General features: G+C 38.4%; 1 protein-coding gene across 4 annotated transcripts in view; it reads right to left on the bottom strand.

Moving 5' to 3' along the window:
* Positions 1 to 4,233: 4,233 nt before the first annotated feature.
* MRPS31 (mitochondrial ribosomal protein S31) overlaps positions 4,234 to 20,236 on the bottom strand; it is a 34,181-nt gene continuing 18,178 nt past the window's right edge. For 3 of the 4 annotated variants that reach the window (XM_077867943.1, XM_077867941.1, XM_077867944.1), the window contains 2 exons: positions 17,086 to 17,229; positions 4,234 to 4,534 (listed from right to left, as the gene is read on the bottom strand). In XM_077867943.1, coding sequence (XP_077724069.1) covers positions 4,305 to 4,534; positions 17,086 to 17,229 — 374 coding nt within the window. In that variant the 3' untranslated portion in view covers positions 4,234 to 4,304. The remainder of the gene's footprint in view (positions 4,535 to 17,085; positions 17,230 to 20,236) is intronic. The other variant, XM_077867942.1, reaches the window with a different exon arrangement.

Below are 20,236 nucleotides of genomic sequence, written 5' to 3'. Positions count from 1 at the left end.
GTTGAGTGTCTGCCTTCGGCTCAGGGCATGATCTCTGGGTCCTGGAATCGAGTCCCACACCAGTCTTCTCACAGGGAGCCTGCTTCTCTGCCTCTCTCTGTGTGTCTCTCATGAATAAAATCTTAAAAACAAATTATAGTTTTATGATAAGTCTGGATAACTTCAAATCAAGGCAACTCCCTCACCTCATCTTGTGTCCTTTTTCAATAACATTTGGCTCTTCCAGTTGTTTCCCCCTATAACTTTATCATAAATTTGTGAAGCTCTATGAAAAACCTTGTTGGGATTTTTTAATGAAATTGCATTCAATATATAGATAAACTTGGAAAGAATCAAATCTTTATAATATTGAGTCTTCTTATCCATGAACTTTTTATCCATTTACTTACTTAAATCTTTTTCATTATTATTATTATTATTATTATTATTATTATTTTAAGTAGGTTCCATGCACAATGTGGATTTCAAATTTTGCGACCCTGAGATCAAGAGTCTCATGCACTACTGACTGAGTCAGCCAGGCGTCCTTTTTTTCATTATTTTTTTATTACTTACTATGTTTCATTAAAGTTTTAAGAGGTTTTCTTCACAAACATCCTACATAGCTTTCTTTAAAAATTTTTTTAAAAAATTTATTTATTCATGAAAGACACAGACTGAGAGAGAGGCAGAGACACAGGCAGAGGGAGAAGCAGGCTCCTCGAAGGAAGCCTATTGTGGGAGTTGATCCTGGATCCTGGGATCACGACCTGAGCCGAAGGCAGGTGCGCAACTGCTGAGCCACCCAGGTGTCCCCCTAAATAGCTTTCATTAAGATTTTATTCATTTATATTTTTGATGCTCCTATGAACAGTATCTTATAAATCATTTGTCACTGGTTTATAAAAATATGGTTGCAAACTTGCTAAATTCTCTTATTACAGTTTATATTTTTTTCCTACATAAACATAGACTTTCTAATAATGACAATTTTTTCTCTCTTTCTGTATGTTTTTTATTATTTTTTTAAGTTTTTATTTATTTGAGAGGCAGAGTGAGCAAGAGAGAGAGAAAGAGAGCACACACGCAGGGACAGAGGGAGAGGTAGAAATAAGCTCCCCACTGAGCAGGGAGCCTGATGCAGGTTCAGTTCTAGGACCCTGCTTGAGATTCCCCTGCCCTCTCTCAAATAAGTAAATAAATAAATGAATATTGGGCTTATCATATTCATACTATGAACTATATGTAAGATAGAGTAAAATACAGAGGAGGTGACAATAAAAGTGACTAGACTTTGGAAAAGAATTTAATTGAGGGAGTGTAACAAATTAAACATGAAAGTAGATCTAAAGAAATCCGTATTAAAAAAAATAAAGAAATCCATATGGGGGCATCTGGGTGGCTCATGAATTAAGCATCCAACTCTTGATCTCAGCTCAGGTCTTGATCTCAGGTCGGGAACTCAAGCCCTATGTTGAGCCTCCTTAAAAAGAAACAAACATGGGCAGCTTGGGTGGCTCAGCAGTTTGGCAGCACCTTCGGCCCAGGGCGTGATCCTGGAGTCCCGGTATCGTGTCCCACATCAGGCTCCCTGCATGGAGCCTGCTTCTCCGTCTCTGCCTCTCTCTCTCTCTGTGTCTCTCATGAATAAATAAAATCGTTAAAAAACAAAAACAAAAACAAAAAACCAAAACCAACTACCTAGCATGGAGCCTACCTAAAAAAAATCCATATGTAATGCAGAGAAGAAAACAGAAAAAATATGAAAGAGAGGTAAAGACTGATATAAGAAGGTAACTTTGGGGGATCCCTGGGTGGCGCAGCGGTTTGGTGCCTGCCTTTGGCCCAGGGCGCGATCTTGGAGACCCGGGATCGAATCCCATGTCGGGCTCCCGGTGCATGGAGCCTGCTTCTCCCTCTGCCTATGTCTCTGCCTCTCTCTCTCTCTCTGTGACTATCATAAAAAAAAAAAAAAAAAAATTAAAAAAAAAAAAAGAAGGTAACTTTGGGGGCACGTGGATGGCTCAGTGGATGAGTGTCTGCCTTCAGCTCAGGTTGTGATCCTGGGGTTCTGGGATTGGGTTCCATGTCAGGCTCCCGTGGGGAGCCTGCTTCTCCCTCTATGTCTCTGCCTGTGTCTCTTATGAACAAATAAAATCTTAAAAAAAAAAAAAAAAAAAAGAAGGTAACATTTCTTAGGCACCTGGCTGGCTCAGTTGGTGGAGCATGTGACTCTTGATCTCAGAGTCATGAGTGCAAGTCCCACATTGGGCATGGAGAACGACTTTAAAAAAATTTTTTTTTTTCTTTTTTTTAAAGGTAACAGTTGTGCAATCAGATTTCCAGGAGAGAAAAGAAGACATGGGTCAGAAGCTATCTTTGAATAGTTAATGGATGAGGATTTTTTATGATTTATAAAAGACATCAATTCACAGACCGTAATCTCTTGGTCATAACTGCACCCAACAACAAATACATTCTTTATAAGTACATTGGGACACCTAAAGTTTTTTCTTTTTAAAGATTTTATTTATTTATTCATAGACACAGAGAGAGAGGCAGAGACACAGGCAGAGGGAGAAGCAGTCTCCATGGAGGGAGCCTGACGTGGGACTCGATCCGGGGTCTCCAGGATCACACCCCAGGCTGCAGGCAGTGCCAAACCGCTGTGCCACCAGGGCTGCCCCACCTAAAGGTTTTTATTTTCAGCATTTAGTTCACTTATTTTTATCATAGTTACTGATATGTTTGGATTTATTTTTACTAGCTTTTTTTGTGTATCCTTTGTAGTCTTTGTTGCTTTCTTTTTGGTTATTTTTTCTCATGTCATACTAGTGGGAGAGGAGTACAGAACATAAAATATCTTTAAAGTGAGGGTTAAGGGGTGCCTGGGTAGCTCAGTCAGTTAAGCATCTACCTTTGGCTCAGGTCATGATCTCAGGGTCCTGGGATCAAGCCCTGCATTGGGCTCCCTGCTTAGCAGGGAGTCTGCTTCTCCCTCTCCCCCTGGCTCTCCCCACCCCCGCTTATGCTTGTGCTCTTGCTCTCTCAAAATCTTTTTTAAAAGTAAAGGTTAAATACATTTGTCAGATAAACAAAAGTAGTTGGCTAACAACAGGCCGTTACCCTCCCAAACATGTGCTTTAAGCAAAAAGAACATAATCCCAATTTTTTTTGTTGCTTTTTAAGATTTTATTTATTCATTCAAGAAAGACATGGAGCTGGACACAGGGCTCGGTCTCAGCACACTGAGACCATGACCTGAACTGAAATCGAGAGGCAGATGCTTAACAGACTGAGCCACCCAGGTGCCCAAAGCCCAAAATTTAAAGGCTTTCCAAGTCTGCTTCTGCTTGTGTACAGGCGCACTATTTTGTTTCCTTATGTATTTTATAATTTGAATCCTGAGTCGATAGGTTCCTTCGTATGATTTTCATTTGCTTATGCCAGGGGCCTAAAACACCACTGGCCTACAACCACTGTAAGCTAAATTCTTGCTGTGAGTTTTTTAGAATCTTCATTCCTTTGAGTTGTATGAATTTGAGTCACACTGCTAATGTAAGAGAAAATAAATAGTTCTAAGTTTGGCATGAAGACCTAAAGGACAAGAAGGGTTTAGAATAAGCTGCTTATTTCTACAAGGTTACTTCTCACTGGTGACCCAGACTTAGGCAAGGGTAGTTAATTTAGGATGAAATATAAAAAAAATATAAATATGTCTATATACAAATGTGTAAAATATATGTGTATGTAGATAGACATAGTGCATATAAAGCTGGTTGTAAATCATCTCAACTGTTACAGCACTCTGAAGTCACCAGATATTGGCTAATAATTTTATTTCAAAGAAGTATAGTCACTGAAAAGAAAAAGGTTAAACGAGGGTGTCTTAAAAATTACTAATTCTAAGATATTCTTCTTGTTAAGAATTGCTAGTTGAATCTGTGAATGTTGACAACTTTTCTCCACAAAAGAATATTCTTCAGTTAGCATTACATACTTTTATTTTTTATTTTTAATGAATTTTTTAAAATAAAGATTTATTTATTTATTCATGAGACACATAGGCAGAGGGAGAAGCAGGCTCCTCGCAGAGAGCCCAATGCAGGACTCAATCCCAGATCCTCGGATCACGACCTGAGCCAAAGGCAGGCGCCAACTGCTGAGCCACCCAGGCGTCCCAGCATTATATACTTTTAAGCAATTTTACATTTATACCATTCAAATCAGATGTAATAACACAGTATAGGAAAATTTTTAGTAAATTATTTTATTTAGTTATAATACCCATCTCCAACAGCTTGAAATAACAATTTCCATGGTCTTCAATTGAACTCTATGCCATTTTCTTTTAGAATGTCTTGTTTTTCATTAAAATAATTTCTAAACCACTCTATGTGTTCAATCTTCTGTTTAACACTCAGGTATGGGTTTTTGGAAAGGCCACAGGTCACCAGTTCCATGAAGTGGCGAATTGGTCCTTGCTTTGGAAAATCTTTCAGGTGTATATCCAGAAATATATGTTCATGAAATTCCGAACCCTCATCATCAAAACCTAGGAAATGAAATAAAAATCCATTATAATTTTGGTGTATAACCTCTACCATAAAATTAACATTGATGAGTATTGCAGTTAAAGCCATGAACCTTGGAGTTAGACCTAGGTTTGCCCACCAATTTAACAACCGTGTGACTGGGCAAATTAACTTCTCTGAGCAACAGTTTTGGGGAATAAAATGAAGATTAAAAAAGAACCTTCTTGTGGGGTTTCTGTAAAGATTACATAGACACACAGCTTATACAACTCTTTTATAACTCTTAGCATATTATACATGTTCAAAGTGTAGCAGCAGCTACTGCTAATGAAAACTTAAAATCTAAAGCAACCACTAAGAACACTTTACAAACTATACTAAAAAAATTTACATAAATAAAACAAAATAGAATCCTAAAACATGTTCAAGCAGAGCACATGAGGCCGCCCCAAAAAGGGGAATGAGAAATGGAGAAAATGAACAGAAAACAAGTAATGAAATAGGAGACTTAAGTCCTAACAAATCAATAATTACTTCAAATGTAAATGATCTAAATACATTGATCAGGGCAGCCTGGGTGGCTCAGCGGTTTAGCGCTGCCTTCAGCCCAGGGCCTGATCCTGGAGACCCTGGATCGATTCCCACGTCGGGCTCCCTGCATGGAGCCTGCTTCTCCCTCTGCCTGTGTCTCTGCCTCTCTCTCTCTCAAGAATAAATAAATAAAATCTTTAAAAAAAATAAATACACTGATCAAAAGATACAGATTGCAGAGTAGGTATAAAAAAATGCATCCAACTATATGCTTTCTATAAGATACTCACTTCGAACACAACATACATAGATAGTTTGAAAAGAAAAAGATGGAGAAAAATGTATCTTAACATTAAATTTTTAAAAAAAGGAAGCATGAGGGCAGACCCAGTGGCGCAGCGGTTTAGCCCGCCTGCAGCCCAGGGCATGATCCTGGAGACCCTGGATCGAGTCCCACATCAGGCTCTCTGTATGATGCCTGCTTCTCCCTCTGCCTGTGTCTCTGCCTCTCTCTCTATGAATAAATAAATAAAATCTTAAAAAAAATAAAAATAAAAAAAGGAAGCATGAGTGGTTATATGATTATCAGACAAAAGAGACTTCAGAGCAAAGAAAATTACTAGGGAGAAAGAAAAACATTACATAACAAAAGGCTCAAGGGTCAATCCACAAAGAGTGAATTACATATGCACTAAACAACAGAGTTTCTAAATACATGAAAGAAAATATGATAGAAATAAAGGAGAAATAGAAAAGCTGACAGTTATAGTGGGGATTTCAACAGTCTACTGTCAGTAACTTTGAGAACTATGAGGTAGAAAATTAGCCAGGATAAAGAAGCTCCGAACAACATCAACAAACATTATCAAACTGATGTCTACAGAACCCTCCACCAAACTATTTCAGAATACGAATTCTTTTCAAGCATTCACGGAACATTCACCTGGCTGGACCACATGCGGGGTTACAAACTACAAGACATTTAAAATAACTGGAGTGATACACAGTACATTCTCAGATCATAATGGAATCCAACTAGAAATCAGTAACAGAAAGACAATAGGAAACAGTTAAAAATTAAATATACTTAAAAATAATTCATAGGTCTAGCTGAAATCTCAAAGATAATTCAGAAAACACTCAGAATTGAATGAAAAATGAAAACAAAACAAATCAAAATCAGTGGGACAAGACTAAAGCAGTGCTAAGAGGTATACATGTAGCACTAAATGAATACGTAAGAGCAAAAATCTCAAATCAATAATCTACGTTCCCACCTCAAGAACCTAGCAAAGGAGCAAAATAATCCTAAAGCAAGAAAAATGAAGGAGGGTGGCTCAACAGTTGAGTGTCTGCCTTCAGCCCAGGGCGTGATCCTGGAGTCCCAGGATCAAGTCCCATATCTTGCTCCCTGCCTGAAGCCTGCTTCTCCCTCTGTCTGTGTCTCTGCCTCTCTCTCTCTCATGAATGAATGAATGAATGAATGAATGAATAAATAAATAAATAAATAAATAAAATCTTAAAAAAAAAAAGAAAGAAAAAGGAAGGAAATAATAAAGAAAACATCCAAAATCAGTAAAATTGAAAACAGAAAAATAGAGACAAAGCAACAAAACCAATACTAGTTCTTCAAAAAAAAAAGAATCAGTAAAATTGATAAATTTCTATTAAGTCTGATAAAGAAAAGAGGAGAGGAGTGACACAGAAATGAAAAGGAAGTTATTGCTATAAAAACTGAAATCATTAGGGATAAGGGAATACCACAAACAAGTAGCTCAACAACTTAAAAAAATGGACAACTTAAAAAAATGCACTAAAGGACCAAAATTCAAGTCAAAATAAAATAGATTACTTGAATAGTCTCATAACTATTAAAGAAAAGGAATTTGTAGTTTAAAAGGTCTCAAAAGGGGATCCCTGGGTGGCTCAGTGGTTTAGTGCCTGCCTTTGGCCCAGGGTGTGATCCTGGAGACCCAGGATTGAGTCCCGCATCAGGCTCCCTGCACAGAGCCTGCTTCTCCCTCTGCCTGTGTCTCTGGAGCTTCTCTCTCTCTCTGTCTCTCATGAATAAGTAAATAAAATCTTTAAAAAAATAAAAATAAAGGTCTCAAAAAAGAAATTCCTCAGCCCACATGGCTTCAACTGAGAATTTTATTTAACACTGAAAGAAAAACTAACACCAGCTTTACACAATCTCTTCCAGAAAGTAAATACTCCTAACTCATTTTATAAGGCCAGTATTACCTTGTTATCAAACCAAAGACACAACCACAAAACAAATAAATGAACTGAGAGAGAGTTACAAACCATTATCTCTAATGAACTTGGAGGCAGAAACTTTTAACGAAATTAGCAAACAAACCAACAATTAATAAAGAGATTTATATACCAAGATTAAGTGGGACTTAAAACAGCTATGCAGGGCGGTTTAACATTTGGAAATCAATGTAATCCATCATATCAAAGGGTTAAAGAAGGAATGTCCTATGACACAACACCCCCCCCTTTTATTTTTTTAAATTTTTATTTATTTATGATAGTCACACAGAGAGAGAGAGAGAGAAGCAGAGACATAGGCAGAGGGAGAAGCAGGCTCCATGCACCGGGAGCCCGATGTGGGATTCGATCCTGGGTCTCCAGGATCGCGCCCTGGGCCAAAGGCAGGCGCTAAATCACTGCGCCACCCAGGGATTCTCCCCCCCGCCCTTTTTTTTAAAAGATTTTATTGATTTATTTGAGAAAGCACAAGGGGGAAGGACAGAGGGAGAAGGAGAAGTAGACTCCCCGCTGAGCAGGAAGCCTGACATGGGGCTCAATTCCAGGACCCTGGGATCATGACCTGAGCCAAAGGCAGATGTTTAACCAACTAAGGCACCCAGGCACCCCACAACACCTATTTTTTTAAAGATGTTATTTATTTATTCATGAGAGACACACAGAGAGAGAGAGAGAGAGAGAGAGAGAGAGGCAGAGACACAGGAGGCAGAGGGAGAAGCAGGCTCCATGCAGGGAGCCCAACGTGGGACTTGATCCCAGGTCTCTAGGATCATGCCCTGGGCTGAAGGCGGCGCTAAACCCGGGCTGCTCCACAACACCTATTTTTGATAAAAATTCTCACCAAATTAAAAAAAAATAATAAAATAAAAAAAAAAAAGAAAAACTACTTCAACTTGATAAAGAGCATCTACAAAAAAATCTATATAGCTAATATCATACTTCATGGTGAAAGATTAAAGGCTTTTTCCCTAAGTTCCTAGACAACAAAGTCAGCTCTTTCACTTTTACTCAACACAGTACTAAAAGTTTAGCCACCGCAATAAGGGAGAAAGCAAAGGCATATAGATGGCAAAGAAAGAAATAGAACCATTCCTATTTATATATGACATGTTTGTCTACATAGAAAATCCCCAAGAATCTACTAAAGAACCCCTCCTAGAGCTAGTCAACATCAACACAAAAAAAATCAGTCACATTTCTAATTACATTTAAATTGGAAGACTCAACATATTAAGATATTAATTCTCTCCAAACTGATCTATTATGTTGAATATACTTCCTATCAAAATCTCAGGAAAGTGCCACTGACAAGTTTATTCTAAAATTTATATGGAAAGGCACAAGACCTAGAATATTACAACAATCTTGAAAGAGAAGAATAAAATAGGACCAATAATGCTAAGATTGACTGAAATAGCTACAATAATCAAAAGTGTGGTATTAGCAGGAACGCCTGGGTAGCTTAGTCAGTTAAGCATCTGCCTTTGGCTCAGGTCCTGGTTTTGATTTCAGAGTCCCCGGATCAAGCCCTGTGTCAGGCTCCCTCTGCCCCTCCCACCCCAGTTTCTGCACTCTCTCTCTCTCTCTCAAATAAATAAATGAAATCTTAAAAAAATAAAAAAAGCACTTGGTATTAGCAGAGGGACAGACACACAGATTGACAGAAGAGAGGGCCCAGGAATAGACCCTATTATGGATTGAACTATAACCCCTCAAAATTGATAGGCTGAGGTCCTAATCCCCAATGTGACTATATTTAGAGATAGGACATTTTTTTTTTTTTTAATTTTTATTTATTTATGATAGTCACAGAGAGAGAGAGAGAGGCACAGAGACACAGGCAGAGGGAGAAGCAGGCTCCATGCACCGGGAGCCCGACGTGGGATTCGATCCCGGGTCTCCAGGATCGCGCCCTGGGCCAAAGGCAGGCGCCAAACCGCTGCGCCACCCAGGGATCCCTAGAGATAGGACATTTAAGGAGGTAATTAAGGTTAAATGAAGTTGTAACAATTGAGCCCTGATCGAATAGGATGGACTGGTGTCCTTATAAGAAGAGCAAGAAATATGAAGAGTGCCCACAGAGAAAAGATTGCATGAAGAGACAAAGAGAAGACAAACATCTACAAACCAAGAAAAGAGGCCTCAGGAGAAATAAAACCTGCCGGCACCCTGATTTTGGACTTCCAGCCTCCAGAAATATGAGAAAATAAATCTGTTATTTTAAGCCACCCAATCTCCGCTATTTTATTATGGCAGCCCTGGTAGAGTAATATAGACAAACACAAATGTGCCCAATTTTTTAAAAATAAATTTATTTTTTATTGGTGTTCAATTTGTCAACATACAGAGTAACACCCAGTGCTCATCCCGTCAAGTGCCCACCTCAGTGCCCGCCACCCAGTCACCCCCACCCCCCGCCCTCCTCCCCTTCCACCACCCCTAGTTCGTTTCCCAGAGTTAGGAGTCTTTCATGTTCTGTCTCCCTTTCTGATATTTCCCACTTATTTTTATTCCCTTTCACTATTTTTTATATTCCCCAAATGAATGAGACCATATAATGTTTGTCCTTCTCCGATGGACTTATTTCACTCAGAATAATACCCTCCAGTTCCATCCACATCGAAACAAATGGTGGGTATTTGTCGTTTCTAATGTGCCCAATTTTTTAAAACAAAGGTGCAAAGACAATTTAATGATAAAAGGATAGTCTTTTCAACAAATTATGCTAGAGGTACTGGATATCTACTGACACACACACAAAGAACCTCAACCTAAATGTCATACCTCATACAAATTAACCCCAAATGGATCATAAATTTAAAACTATAAATCTTATAGAAAAAAATATAGGGGGGAGAGGTGCTTGGCTGGCTTAGTCAGTAGAGCGTGTGACTCTTGATCTTGGGGTTATGAGTTTAAGCCCCACGTTGGGTACAGAGAATGCTTAAAAACAAAATCTTAAAAATGAAAAAAAGAAAAGAAGAAAAGAAAGAAAGAAAGAAAGAAAGAAAGAAAGAAAGAAAGAAAGAAAGAAAGAAAGAAAGAAAGAAAGAAAAAGAAAGAAAGGAGAAGAAAAGAAAGAAAAGAAAGAAAGAAAGAAAGAAAGAAAGAAAGAAAGAAAGAAAGAAAGATCGATCTAGTTCAAAATCTAGTTCAAGGGCTGGCCAAGAACATGACACCAAAAGCACCATCCATAAAAGGAAAAACTGGACCCCATCAAAATGAGAAACTTTTGCTCTGTGAAAGATTCTGTTAAGAGAATGCAAAGACAAACTACAGACTGCAAACCAAGTCGTCTTCTTTTTTTAAGAGAGAACGAGCCAGGGAGGGGCACAGGGAGAAGGTGAGAGAGAATCTTAAGCAGGCTCCACACCCAGCACAGAGCCTGACTTAGGGCTTGATCTCACAACTCTGACATGACCTGAGCCAAAATCAAGAGTTGGATGCCTAACCAACTGAGCCACTCAGACGCCCCAATGCAAAACAAATATTCAATAAAGGACTAGTGTCTGGAAAATATTAAAAAATCCTCTTGGGGCACTTGGGTGGCTCAGTGGTTGAGCATCTACCTGTGGCTCAGGTTGTGATCCTTGGTCCTGAGATTGAGTCCCACATCAGGCTCCCTGCAGAGAGCCTGCTTCTCCCTCCACTCATGTCTCTGTCTCTCTCATGAATAAAAAAATAAAATCTTAAAAAACAAGAACAGACTTTTCATTGAAGAAGATATACAGATGACAAACACAAGAAAAACACATTCAACCTCTCTAGCCATTAGGGAAATGCAGATTAAAACCAAAATGAGGGATCCCTGGGTGGCGCAGCGGTTTGGCCCAGGGCGCGATCCTGGAGACCCAGGATCGAATCCCACATCGGGCTCCCGGTGCATGGAGCCTGCTTCTCCCTCTGCCTGTGTCTCTGCCTCTCTCTCTCTGTGACTATCATAAATAAATAAATCTTAAAAAAAAAAAAAAAAAAAAAAAAAAAAAAACCCAAAATGAGCTATCATTACACATCTATCAGAATGTAAACACATCTAAAAAAAAATAGTGACATTATTAACTGCTGGTGAAAATTAAAAGCTAGTCGTTCACACACTGCTGGTGGGAATATAAAATGGCACAGCCGCTCTAGAAAAAAGTTTGGAAGTTCCTTTAAAAAACTAAACATGCGGGATCCCTGGGTGGCTCAGCGGTTTAGCGCCTGCCTTTGGCCCAGAGTGTGATCCTGGACTCCTGAGATCGGGTCCCACATCGGGCTCCCTACATGGAGCCTGCTTCTCCCTCTGCCTGTGTCTCTGCCTCTCTCTCTCTCTCTCTCTCTGTGTCATTCATGAATAAATAAAATCTTAAAAAAAAAAAAAGAAAGAAAGAAAAACTAAGCATGCAGTGGACGTGTGTGGGTGGCTCAGTTGGTTAAGTGTCCCTGATTTTGGCTCAGATCATGATCTCAGGGTCCTGACCGAGTACTATGTCAGGTTCCCTGTTCAGTGGGAAGTCTGTTTCTCCCTCTCTCTCCTCCCCTCTACCTGCTTATGCTTGCACTCCCTCTCAAATAAATAAATATAATCTTAGAAAACAAAAACTAAACATGTGGGGTACCTGGCTGGCTGAGTTGGTAGAGTAATGCACCTCTTGACCTTGGGGTTATGAGTTTGAGCCCCATGTTAGGTGTAGAGATTACAAACTGGTTAACAAGCCAGATGTCTTTTTCCAGGTGAATGGCTACACAAACTATATGTCACATTCAAATCATGGACTATTACTCAACTAAAAACAAGCTACAAACATACTGATAGATGCAACAACTTGGATAAATCTCCAGATAATTATTCAGGCTGAGTTAAAAAAAGTTAATTCCCAAAGGTTACACACTGTAAGATCATATTCGTATATATTCCTTGAAGTGACAAATTTATAGAAATGGTGAAAGGATTTAGTGATTGTGAGGGATCCAGGACTAAGAAAGGGAGGCAGTGGAAGGCAAGCAGGTGTGGTCACAAAAGGGCTATACGAGGGCTCTTTGAAGTGATGGAACTGTGTATCTTGACTGCAGTGGTGGTCACGTGAGTCTACATATGTGATAAAATTGTACAGAACTAAATATGTACATGTAAAGGAGTACTTATAAAACTGGTGACAACTGAACATGGTTGAATTGTATCAATGTCAATTGCCTGGCTGTAATACTGTAATATGATTTTGTAGGAAGTAACTGTTGGGTGAAACTGTGTAAAGGCTAACCAGGATACTTACTTCTTCAATGGCGTGTGAATATACAATTCTCTCAAAATAAAAGTCTTAAATGCTTTCTACTTACTTGGAGTTAGTTTATATTTACTGAAAGAGATTTTTTTTTTATTTATTTGGACGTTTAAAGATCTATGTGTTATTTTTATTGAAGCTAAAGTAAATACAAACTAAATCAAGGTGGCAGATTGACAAATGGCCACATATCACTTCTATGCCTCTATACATGCCCCTTCACAATGTGACTCTGTCATTCTCCCCATAAATGGAGGCTGTTTCTCAAACACTTGATTCAGCATTGGCCAAGTGACCTGCTTTGGTCAATGGGATATTACTAAACACAGTGCAAACAAAGGCTTGAAAAGTACTTACATGTTAATCCTTGCTCTTCCTTGCCACTAGGAACTCTATTACAGCCATGTAGTAGAGCCCAAGCTACTCTATGAGATGATGAGTGACATATAACCCAGTTACCTCCATCTCCCCTGACAACAGCCAGCACCAACAACCAAACATGTGAAACAAGCCACTCTAGAGGGAACCGCCCTCAACTAAGCTGCCAAAACTAACAAGAAAGCCCATAAATTCATGATCAGTTATAACTTAGTTGTACTAAGTTTCAGGGGTAGCATGTTACATATCAAAAACTGACAACACATTACACTTACACTTTTTTGGTGGCATATATATGGCTAAAGAATATTCAAGAGCAAGACTGTTGACTGGGTAGTAGCAAACATGATTAAATTTAAAGTCAAGGTCAAAGCTAAAATAAAAATGATTTTTTAAATCAATCCAATATATAATAACTACTACAAAACCTAAGTAGGAATAATGCCACCTTACTGCTCCTATAAATCCCTATGCTGACAAAGCAAGACAGAAGGCGTAAACCAGTTCTCAAAAACAAAAAAAACCCAAACTGGATAAAAGCTACTTCAAACTGGGAAATAGGGATCCCTGGGTGGCGCAGCGGTTTGGCGCCTGCCTTTGGCCCAGGGCGCGATCCTGGAGACCTGGGATCGAATCCCACATCAGGCTCCCGGTGCATGGAGCCTGCTTCTCCCTCTGCCTGTGTCTCTGCCTCTCTCTCTCTCTCTGTGACTATCATAAATAAATAAAAAAAATAAAAAAAAATTTAGAAAAAAAACTGGGAAATAATTTATATATTTTATGTGGTAAAACAACAAACTAATTTTTTACATAAATGAAAAACACAGCACTGGGAAGCAAAGCTATAAACACAGGACATGTCATTTTGTCATTTTCAGTATTAGGTTCAGAAACTGGCATGGCATGACTCACCCCTAAAAATAAAACACCTTTCCCCAAAAGCATCAAAGTTAATCTTCTGGAAGCTGTTAGTAGAGAGTACATGACATTTTACTAATCTTAAAATTTAGAAATAAGAAATACAGAAGAATATTATCGAACTCTTGAAGCTCCAAATTCTAATGCCAGTCTCTCAAAGTATTCTGAAGTTCCTAAGTGTATACTGAGGGGAGTGATCAAAGTGAGAGAGTTTCCACAGTTCCTTTCCTGTTTTTCGTTCAGATAACAATTGCCTCAAGGAGCTGGAAATGAGATACCTCCCCTTCCCACCCACCCTAAAGCATCAATAATATGCAGAGTGCATACGGAAACTTGTCACATTTATCTCCCTAACCTGACCAAGAGACATATTTTTTTTTTTCCTTTTGTAAAAATTAAACTTTCTCAACAACCAGGTCAAATTTAAGATAAATTCCTTTGGAGTTTGGACAATTAAAATTTTGATGAACTGAAGTGTTTTACTCTTGATGAGAATGTACACTAACTCTTATTTTCCAGTTACCCTATTTGGTGGTTCCTAGAAAATACACATCCTCACTAATAGTTTAAGATTTGAGATCCTGGGCAGCCTGGGTGGCTCAGTGGTTTAGCGCCGCCTTTGACCCAGGGTGTGATCCTGGAGACCCGGGATCAACTCCCACATCAGGCTCTCTGCATGGAGCATGCTTCTCCCTTTGCCTGTGTCTCTCTCTCTCTTTCTGTGTGTCTCATGAATAAATAAATAAAATCTTAAAAAAAAAAAAAGATTTGAGATCCTTCTAGTATAGTAAACCCTTTCACGATATTGTTGTAGGAACAGAGATGATGATGGTTGATGATGCTTTACTTGTACAACCTCACTTGTTTCTCAGAAGAATCCTGTAAAATAAATCCTATCATTATTGCCCTTATTTCATAGACATTATTTCATGAGGCTTAGTGAGATTAAGCATACAATTCACTCAAAACTTGAACTCCTAATCACTGTCTCTCCTAAATAAAGTCACAAGTTATCCTACTTCAATATTGGGTCTTAAAACCATGTTTTTAACTATCAGGACTTAGAATATCCAAGTTTCATCAAATAATGAAATCTTCCCTTAATGTATTGTTAACTTTTTTCTCCTTTTAAAAATCTGTGTTCACATCAGGGGGTGAATACCATTTATATGTATTATAAACCAAGAACTGCGCTAAGCAACTCAAATAACTGTCTTACTTCTTACATTCTTTCAATGAGATATCTTTAATTTTACAACCGAGGAGACACAACTAGTATTTTAACCTCAAGAGGTTAAATAGTTTCCTCAAAGGCAAATGGCGAATCACTAAGAGAGTTGGATCTGTACCGTGATTTGCCCAACTAAAAAGTCCTTGGGCTTTTTTCACCTTTCCTTGATTCCCACACCAGAGTATGGAAAGCATAATACTTTGAGAAATACTCATGTTATGTGACAGATGAAACAACATCCTTTATTACTGCATATACCATACAAATACATAATATATTCAGAATTTGTTAAAGGAATTATCATTCTTGAAAAAGTTTTCCTATCAAGTAAAACTTTATGAAGATGCAAGACAATATGTTTCTGATATTTAAGCTTCTATTCTACTTATTAATCCAAACAAATGAGATTTTCAAAAAATAAAATGTTACAGTGACAGCATAATACTACAAAGGTTAAAATATGGACTACATTTTCCTACGACTTAGTGAGGTGTTTACAATTCCTAGCTAACTGTACATGAATCTCTTCTAATTGAAAATATACCTAAACTGTTTAGTTGATGATAACATAAAAAATGGCATAAAATAAATAGCACAGTAATACAATATCCCTTTTGAGTGAGGAAGAGGTAACATCTCCAGAATAATCTTCAGGAAAGTAGATAATAGATCTAGTAATTCAAAGAATGTAGGTATGTATGCAGCCTGAGTTCCAAAAAATTTTGAAGCCTTCTAACATCTTTCCTTTAGGTAGCTTTCAAGCAGGAGAACCTTGCATCTCTTTAATGCAACAGTTTTATGAGTAAAAGATAACTAAGCATAAAACGTTCAGAGTTGTAATGTTCTCCAAAATTGAAATTTGATTTCATACTCAGGATTTAATATAAGAGATTTTCCAGGTAATCTCCTGCTCAGCAATTAGGAAACTGTCATCATTTCCAGTCAATACTTTCATGTCACGTAAAAATTCATGATGCATTTCTGCTGTATAATTTTACTTCCTTTTAAAATTTGTATTATTTTTTTAAGTAGTCTCTATACCAGCAAAGAGCCCAACATGGGGCTTGAGCTCATGACCATGAGGTCAAGACCTGAGCGGAGATCAAGAACTGGATGCTAAAAAAAAAAAAAAAAAAAAAAAAAAAAGAACTGGATGCTTAGCGGTGCATCGGTGGCTCAGTCAGTTAACCATCTGCCTTTGGCTAAGGTCATGATCTTGGGGTCCTGGGAACAAGCCCCATGGTGGGCTCCCTGCTCAGCAGCTGTTCTCCTTCTCCCTCTCCCTCTGCCCCTCCACACTGCTTGTGCTCACTCTCAAATAAATAAATACAATCTTAAAAAAAAAAAAAAAAAAAAGAGTTGGACACTTAACGACTGAGCCACCCAGGCCCCCCGAATTTTACTTCTTTCTTTTCCTTATTAAAAACCTAGAATTTCGGTTGAGTGTCTGCCTTCAGCTCAGTCCAGGGATCGAATCCCATATCAGGCTCCCTGTGAGGAGTCTGCTTCTCCCTCTGCCTGTGTCTCTGCCTTTCTCTGTGTCCCTCATGGATAAATAAAAAAATCTTAAAACAAACAACCCTAGAATTAAGTGAAATTCCAACTTAAAGTTTTAAAGTTTTTTTCTCTTTTTTTTTTTTTTTTTTTTAAGATTTTATTTATTTGACAAAGAGAGAGAAAGTGAGCATAAATGGGGAGCTGCAGGCAGAGGGAGAAGAAGCTAAGCAGGGAGCCCAATATGGGGCTCAATCCCAGGACCCTGAGATCATAACCCAAGCTGGAGGCAGATACTTAACTGACTGAGCCATCCATATGCCCCAAACTGTCAAATTTCTTTTCAGACACCACAAGGATGTTTATACAAAGCTCTAAAATTCATGTAAATATCTAGACTCTGAACACCTGCCAGATTTCATCTCCATACTGAATTTTTTTTCCATACTGAATTTTATAAACCTCTGAAATTAAGACCTACCTGCTTCATTGTTAATTGGAAACTCCCACAGCTTCCCATCTTTCGTCCACTGGATCATTTCTGCAAAACCATTCTGAAGCGGCTGTTCATTTACTGCAGCTAACTGCTTAGCAAATTCTATATCCCAGAGTGAAGGTGTAGTCTCTATAATAGAAACATTTCAAATCATCACAAGTCAATGTATATATCTTTATTTTTTTTAATGTAATACAATTAACTCCAAATTGGTAACACACTTCAGGCCCTGCGGCTTAGAAATAAACAGTATATGATGAAAGGTCACTCTTGAGAGCTAAAACTAAACAAAAATGACATAAAAAGCCTACAGTGACAATTACTGCAAGCCTTTTGTTTTACTACACTGCTAGGCAAGCAATCTCTAAAGTCTCACTGCCCCCTCTACTGGAAAGGAATAAAAAGGCATATTTTGTTTAAGAATGTTTTCATGAATGCGAATATTTTTAAAAAAGGTTTATTTATTTTAGAGAGAGAAAGCACATGAGTGAAGGGGGGGTAATAGAGAATCTCAAGCAGACTCCCCGCTGAGCGTAGATCTCACAACCCTGAGAACAGATCTGAGCCAAAATCAAGAGTTGGATGCTTTATCGACTGAACCACACAGGGGCCCCACAAATGTGAATATTTTTTATATAACATGTGACTTTGATATTTAAACTTCAGCCTATTTATTTTTAGTCTGTCAAGATAAATCACAATGTTCTACCATTAAAGACCAAATATATTAAATTAACATAAAAATAATGACACCACTACTAATGAATATGGAGCACTTACTCTGTGTTAATGCTTTTTATTTTTTTTAGGATGTTTTTCCATTTATTCATGAGAGACACAGAGAAGGAGCCAAAGACACAGGCAGAGGGAGAAGCAGGTTCCCTGTGGGGAGACTCAATCCCTTGACCCCGGGATCATGCCCTGAGCCAAAGGCAGACACTCAACCACTGAGCCACCCAGACGTCCCTGTGTTAATGCGTTTTATGCATTAGTTCATTTGATCCTCACTACCAACTCTGTAAGTTCATATAATGTTAGCTGTTATAACCACCATCATATTGCATTTCAATCATTTATTTGCTTTGGAAATTGAAGACATCTTGCAAGAATGAATCCTATTTCCACCAGGCACTGCTAGTAGGAATGTAAAACGGAACAACCTCTTTGAAAAATAGTTTGGCAGTTTCTTAAAAAAGTTATAAATACATTTAGTGTACAACTATCTGACTCCTAGATATTTCCCCCAAAGAAAATATATGTGTCCACACAGACTTTATGTGAAGGTTCATGTGTGACTAGGCCTGACCATGTACTGACTGCTGTAAATTAAGCATGTGGGCCCTAGGAATCTGAGGGAGAGAAAAGATCACATCAGTTAACTTAATTAGCCGCATCTACAAGAGTAATCACAGCAGCAAAATAATTGAGTGATTATAGTCACAGTTTATAGATTTGTTCAGTGGACACTGACCAACTCATGTCTTTTCTGTGACCATGATCATCACCACCATCATCATTACTGCTCATAGCTACAACGCGGTACTGAATGTACCCTGTGTTCCTGGCATTGTGCCTGACACTTTAATTATATTACCTCATTTAATCCTTCAGAAGTATGTATTAGCTCCATTTTCTAGATGGAGAAAGGGAACTCAGAGAAGTTAGTCTGGCAGAAACTGAATTTGAATAATCCACATCTATCAGACTCCTTCCACTAAAGCTATATTGTCTCTCAGCTCTAGATTACTCCAGGATGAGTGGTAGGAACCTGGAGGGGAGCAAAATGTGGGAACCGTGGGAGAGAAGAACTCATTCATTCCATCATTACGACGGATGTTCAACCGCTGAGCCACCCAGGCGTCCCTCATCTTCAGTTTATTTTTATTTTTTTATTTTTTAAAAAATTTTTATTTATTTATGATAGTCACACAGAGAGAGAAAGAGAGAGAGGCAGAGACATAGGCAGGGGGAGAAGCAGGCTCCATGCACCGGGAGCCCGACGTGGGACTCGATCCCGGGTCTCCAGGATCGCGCCCTGGGCCAAAGGCAGGTGCCAAACCGCTCCGCCACCCAGGGATCCCCATCTTCAGTTTAAATGAACACTGATTGAATTAACTCCTTTCCTCTATGGCTAGATATTTTATAGCTCAATTTATTTAAAAAAGGCATTTATGATTTAAGATAATTGCTATGATCTGTCAGCCATTTGGCTAGGTGCTTCTAGGTATACATAAATCAGTGAAATCCAGCCCCTAATATTTAGGAGTTTGCTGAATAGTGGGAAAAATCAGATGTTTATATAAGTAACTGACGGATTATATGAGCCATTAGAGGCTAGCCTCAGAACTTAAATATTAATTATAAAATTATTTTTATCAAGTCCAAAAAGGTAACTTCTAATCTTTGGAAATGAAAGTCACTTGTAAACTGAAGACCACTTGTATCGAGTTTCCTCATTTATTTTACATTATCAGTAAATTGGGATGCCTGGGTGGCTCAGTGGTTGAGTGTCTGCCTTTGGCTCAGGGTATGATCCCCGGTCTGGGGATCGAGTCCTGCATCGGGTCCCCAGCATGGACCCTGCTTCTCCCTCTGCCTCTCTCTGTGTCTCTCATGAATAAATAAATAAAATCTTAAAATAAATAATCAGTAAATCATATTTAATGTCAAGGAAGAAGATACTTTCATATCTCTTTTAATTAATTAAAATGGGAAATATGAAGGATCTGACTTCTTACCCAAAGAAAAAAGGGGTAAGAACAGAGAACATGGTTCTTTGTGAAAACATACACACACAGGTCGCTAAATATATTTCTTGAAGGCTCTTCTTCCCAGCTCTTACACAATCACTAAATCACTTCATTAAGTTACTTCTACAAATGCTATTTTCTCTTCTAGATAGCAAGCGGCCTTAGGGCAGAAACCCCAGTTTATCTTTTGTAATAGTACAGTTTCAAACGGGGGTGATCATTAATATTCTAACCCACATCAATAGCCAACTGATAGCTCTGGATTTATGAAGTTGGCAGTAGCTATCTCCTATTGTCCCACAGAATGCAACATTTCAAGGGAGGAATCTGACCAAGACTAGCAATGTCAACAACTACATTCATAACCAGGATCCAGGCCAATGACA

The sequence above is a fragment of the Canis aureus genome, chromosome 24 (assembly GCF_053574225.1).
Source record: "Canis aureus isolate CA01 chromosome 24, VMU_Caureus_v.1.0, whole genome shotgun sequence".
In the NCBI taxonomy this organism is placed as follows: Eukaryota; Metazoa; Chordata; class Mammalia; order Carnivora; family Canidae; genus Canis; species Canis aureus.
The sequence above is the reverse complement of the archived record's forward strand: the minus strand, read 5'-3'. Positions and strand labels throughout refer to the sequence as shown.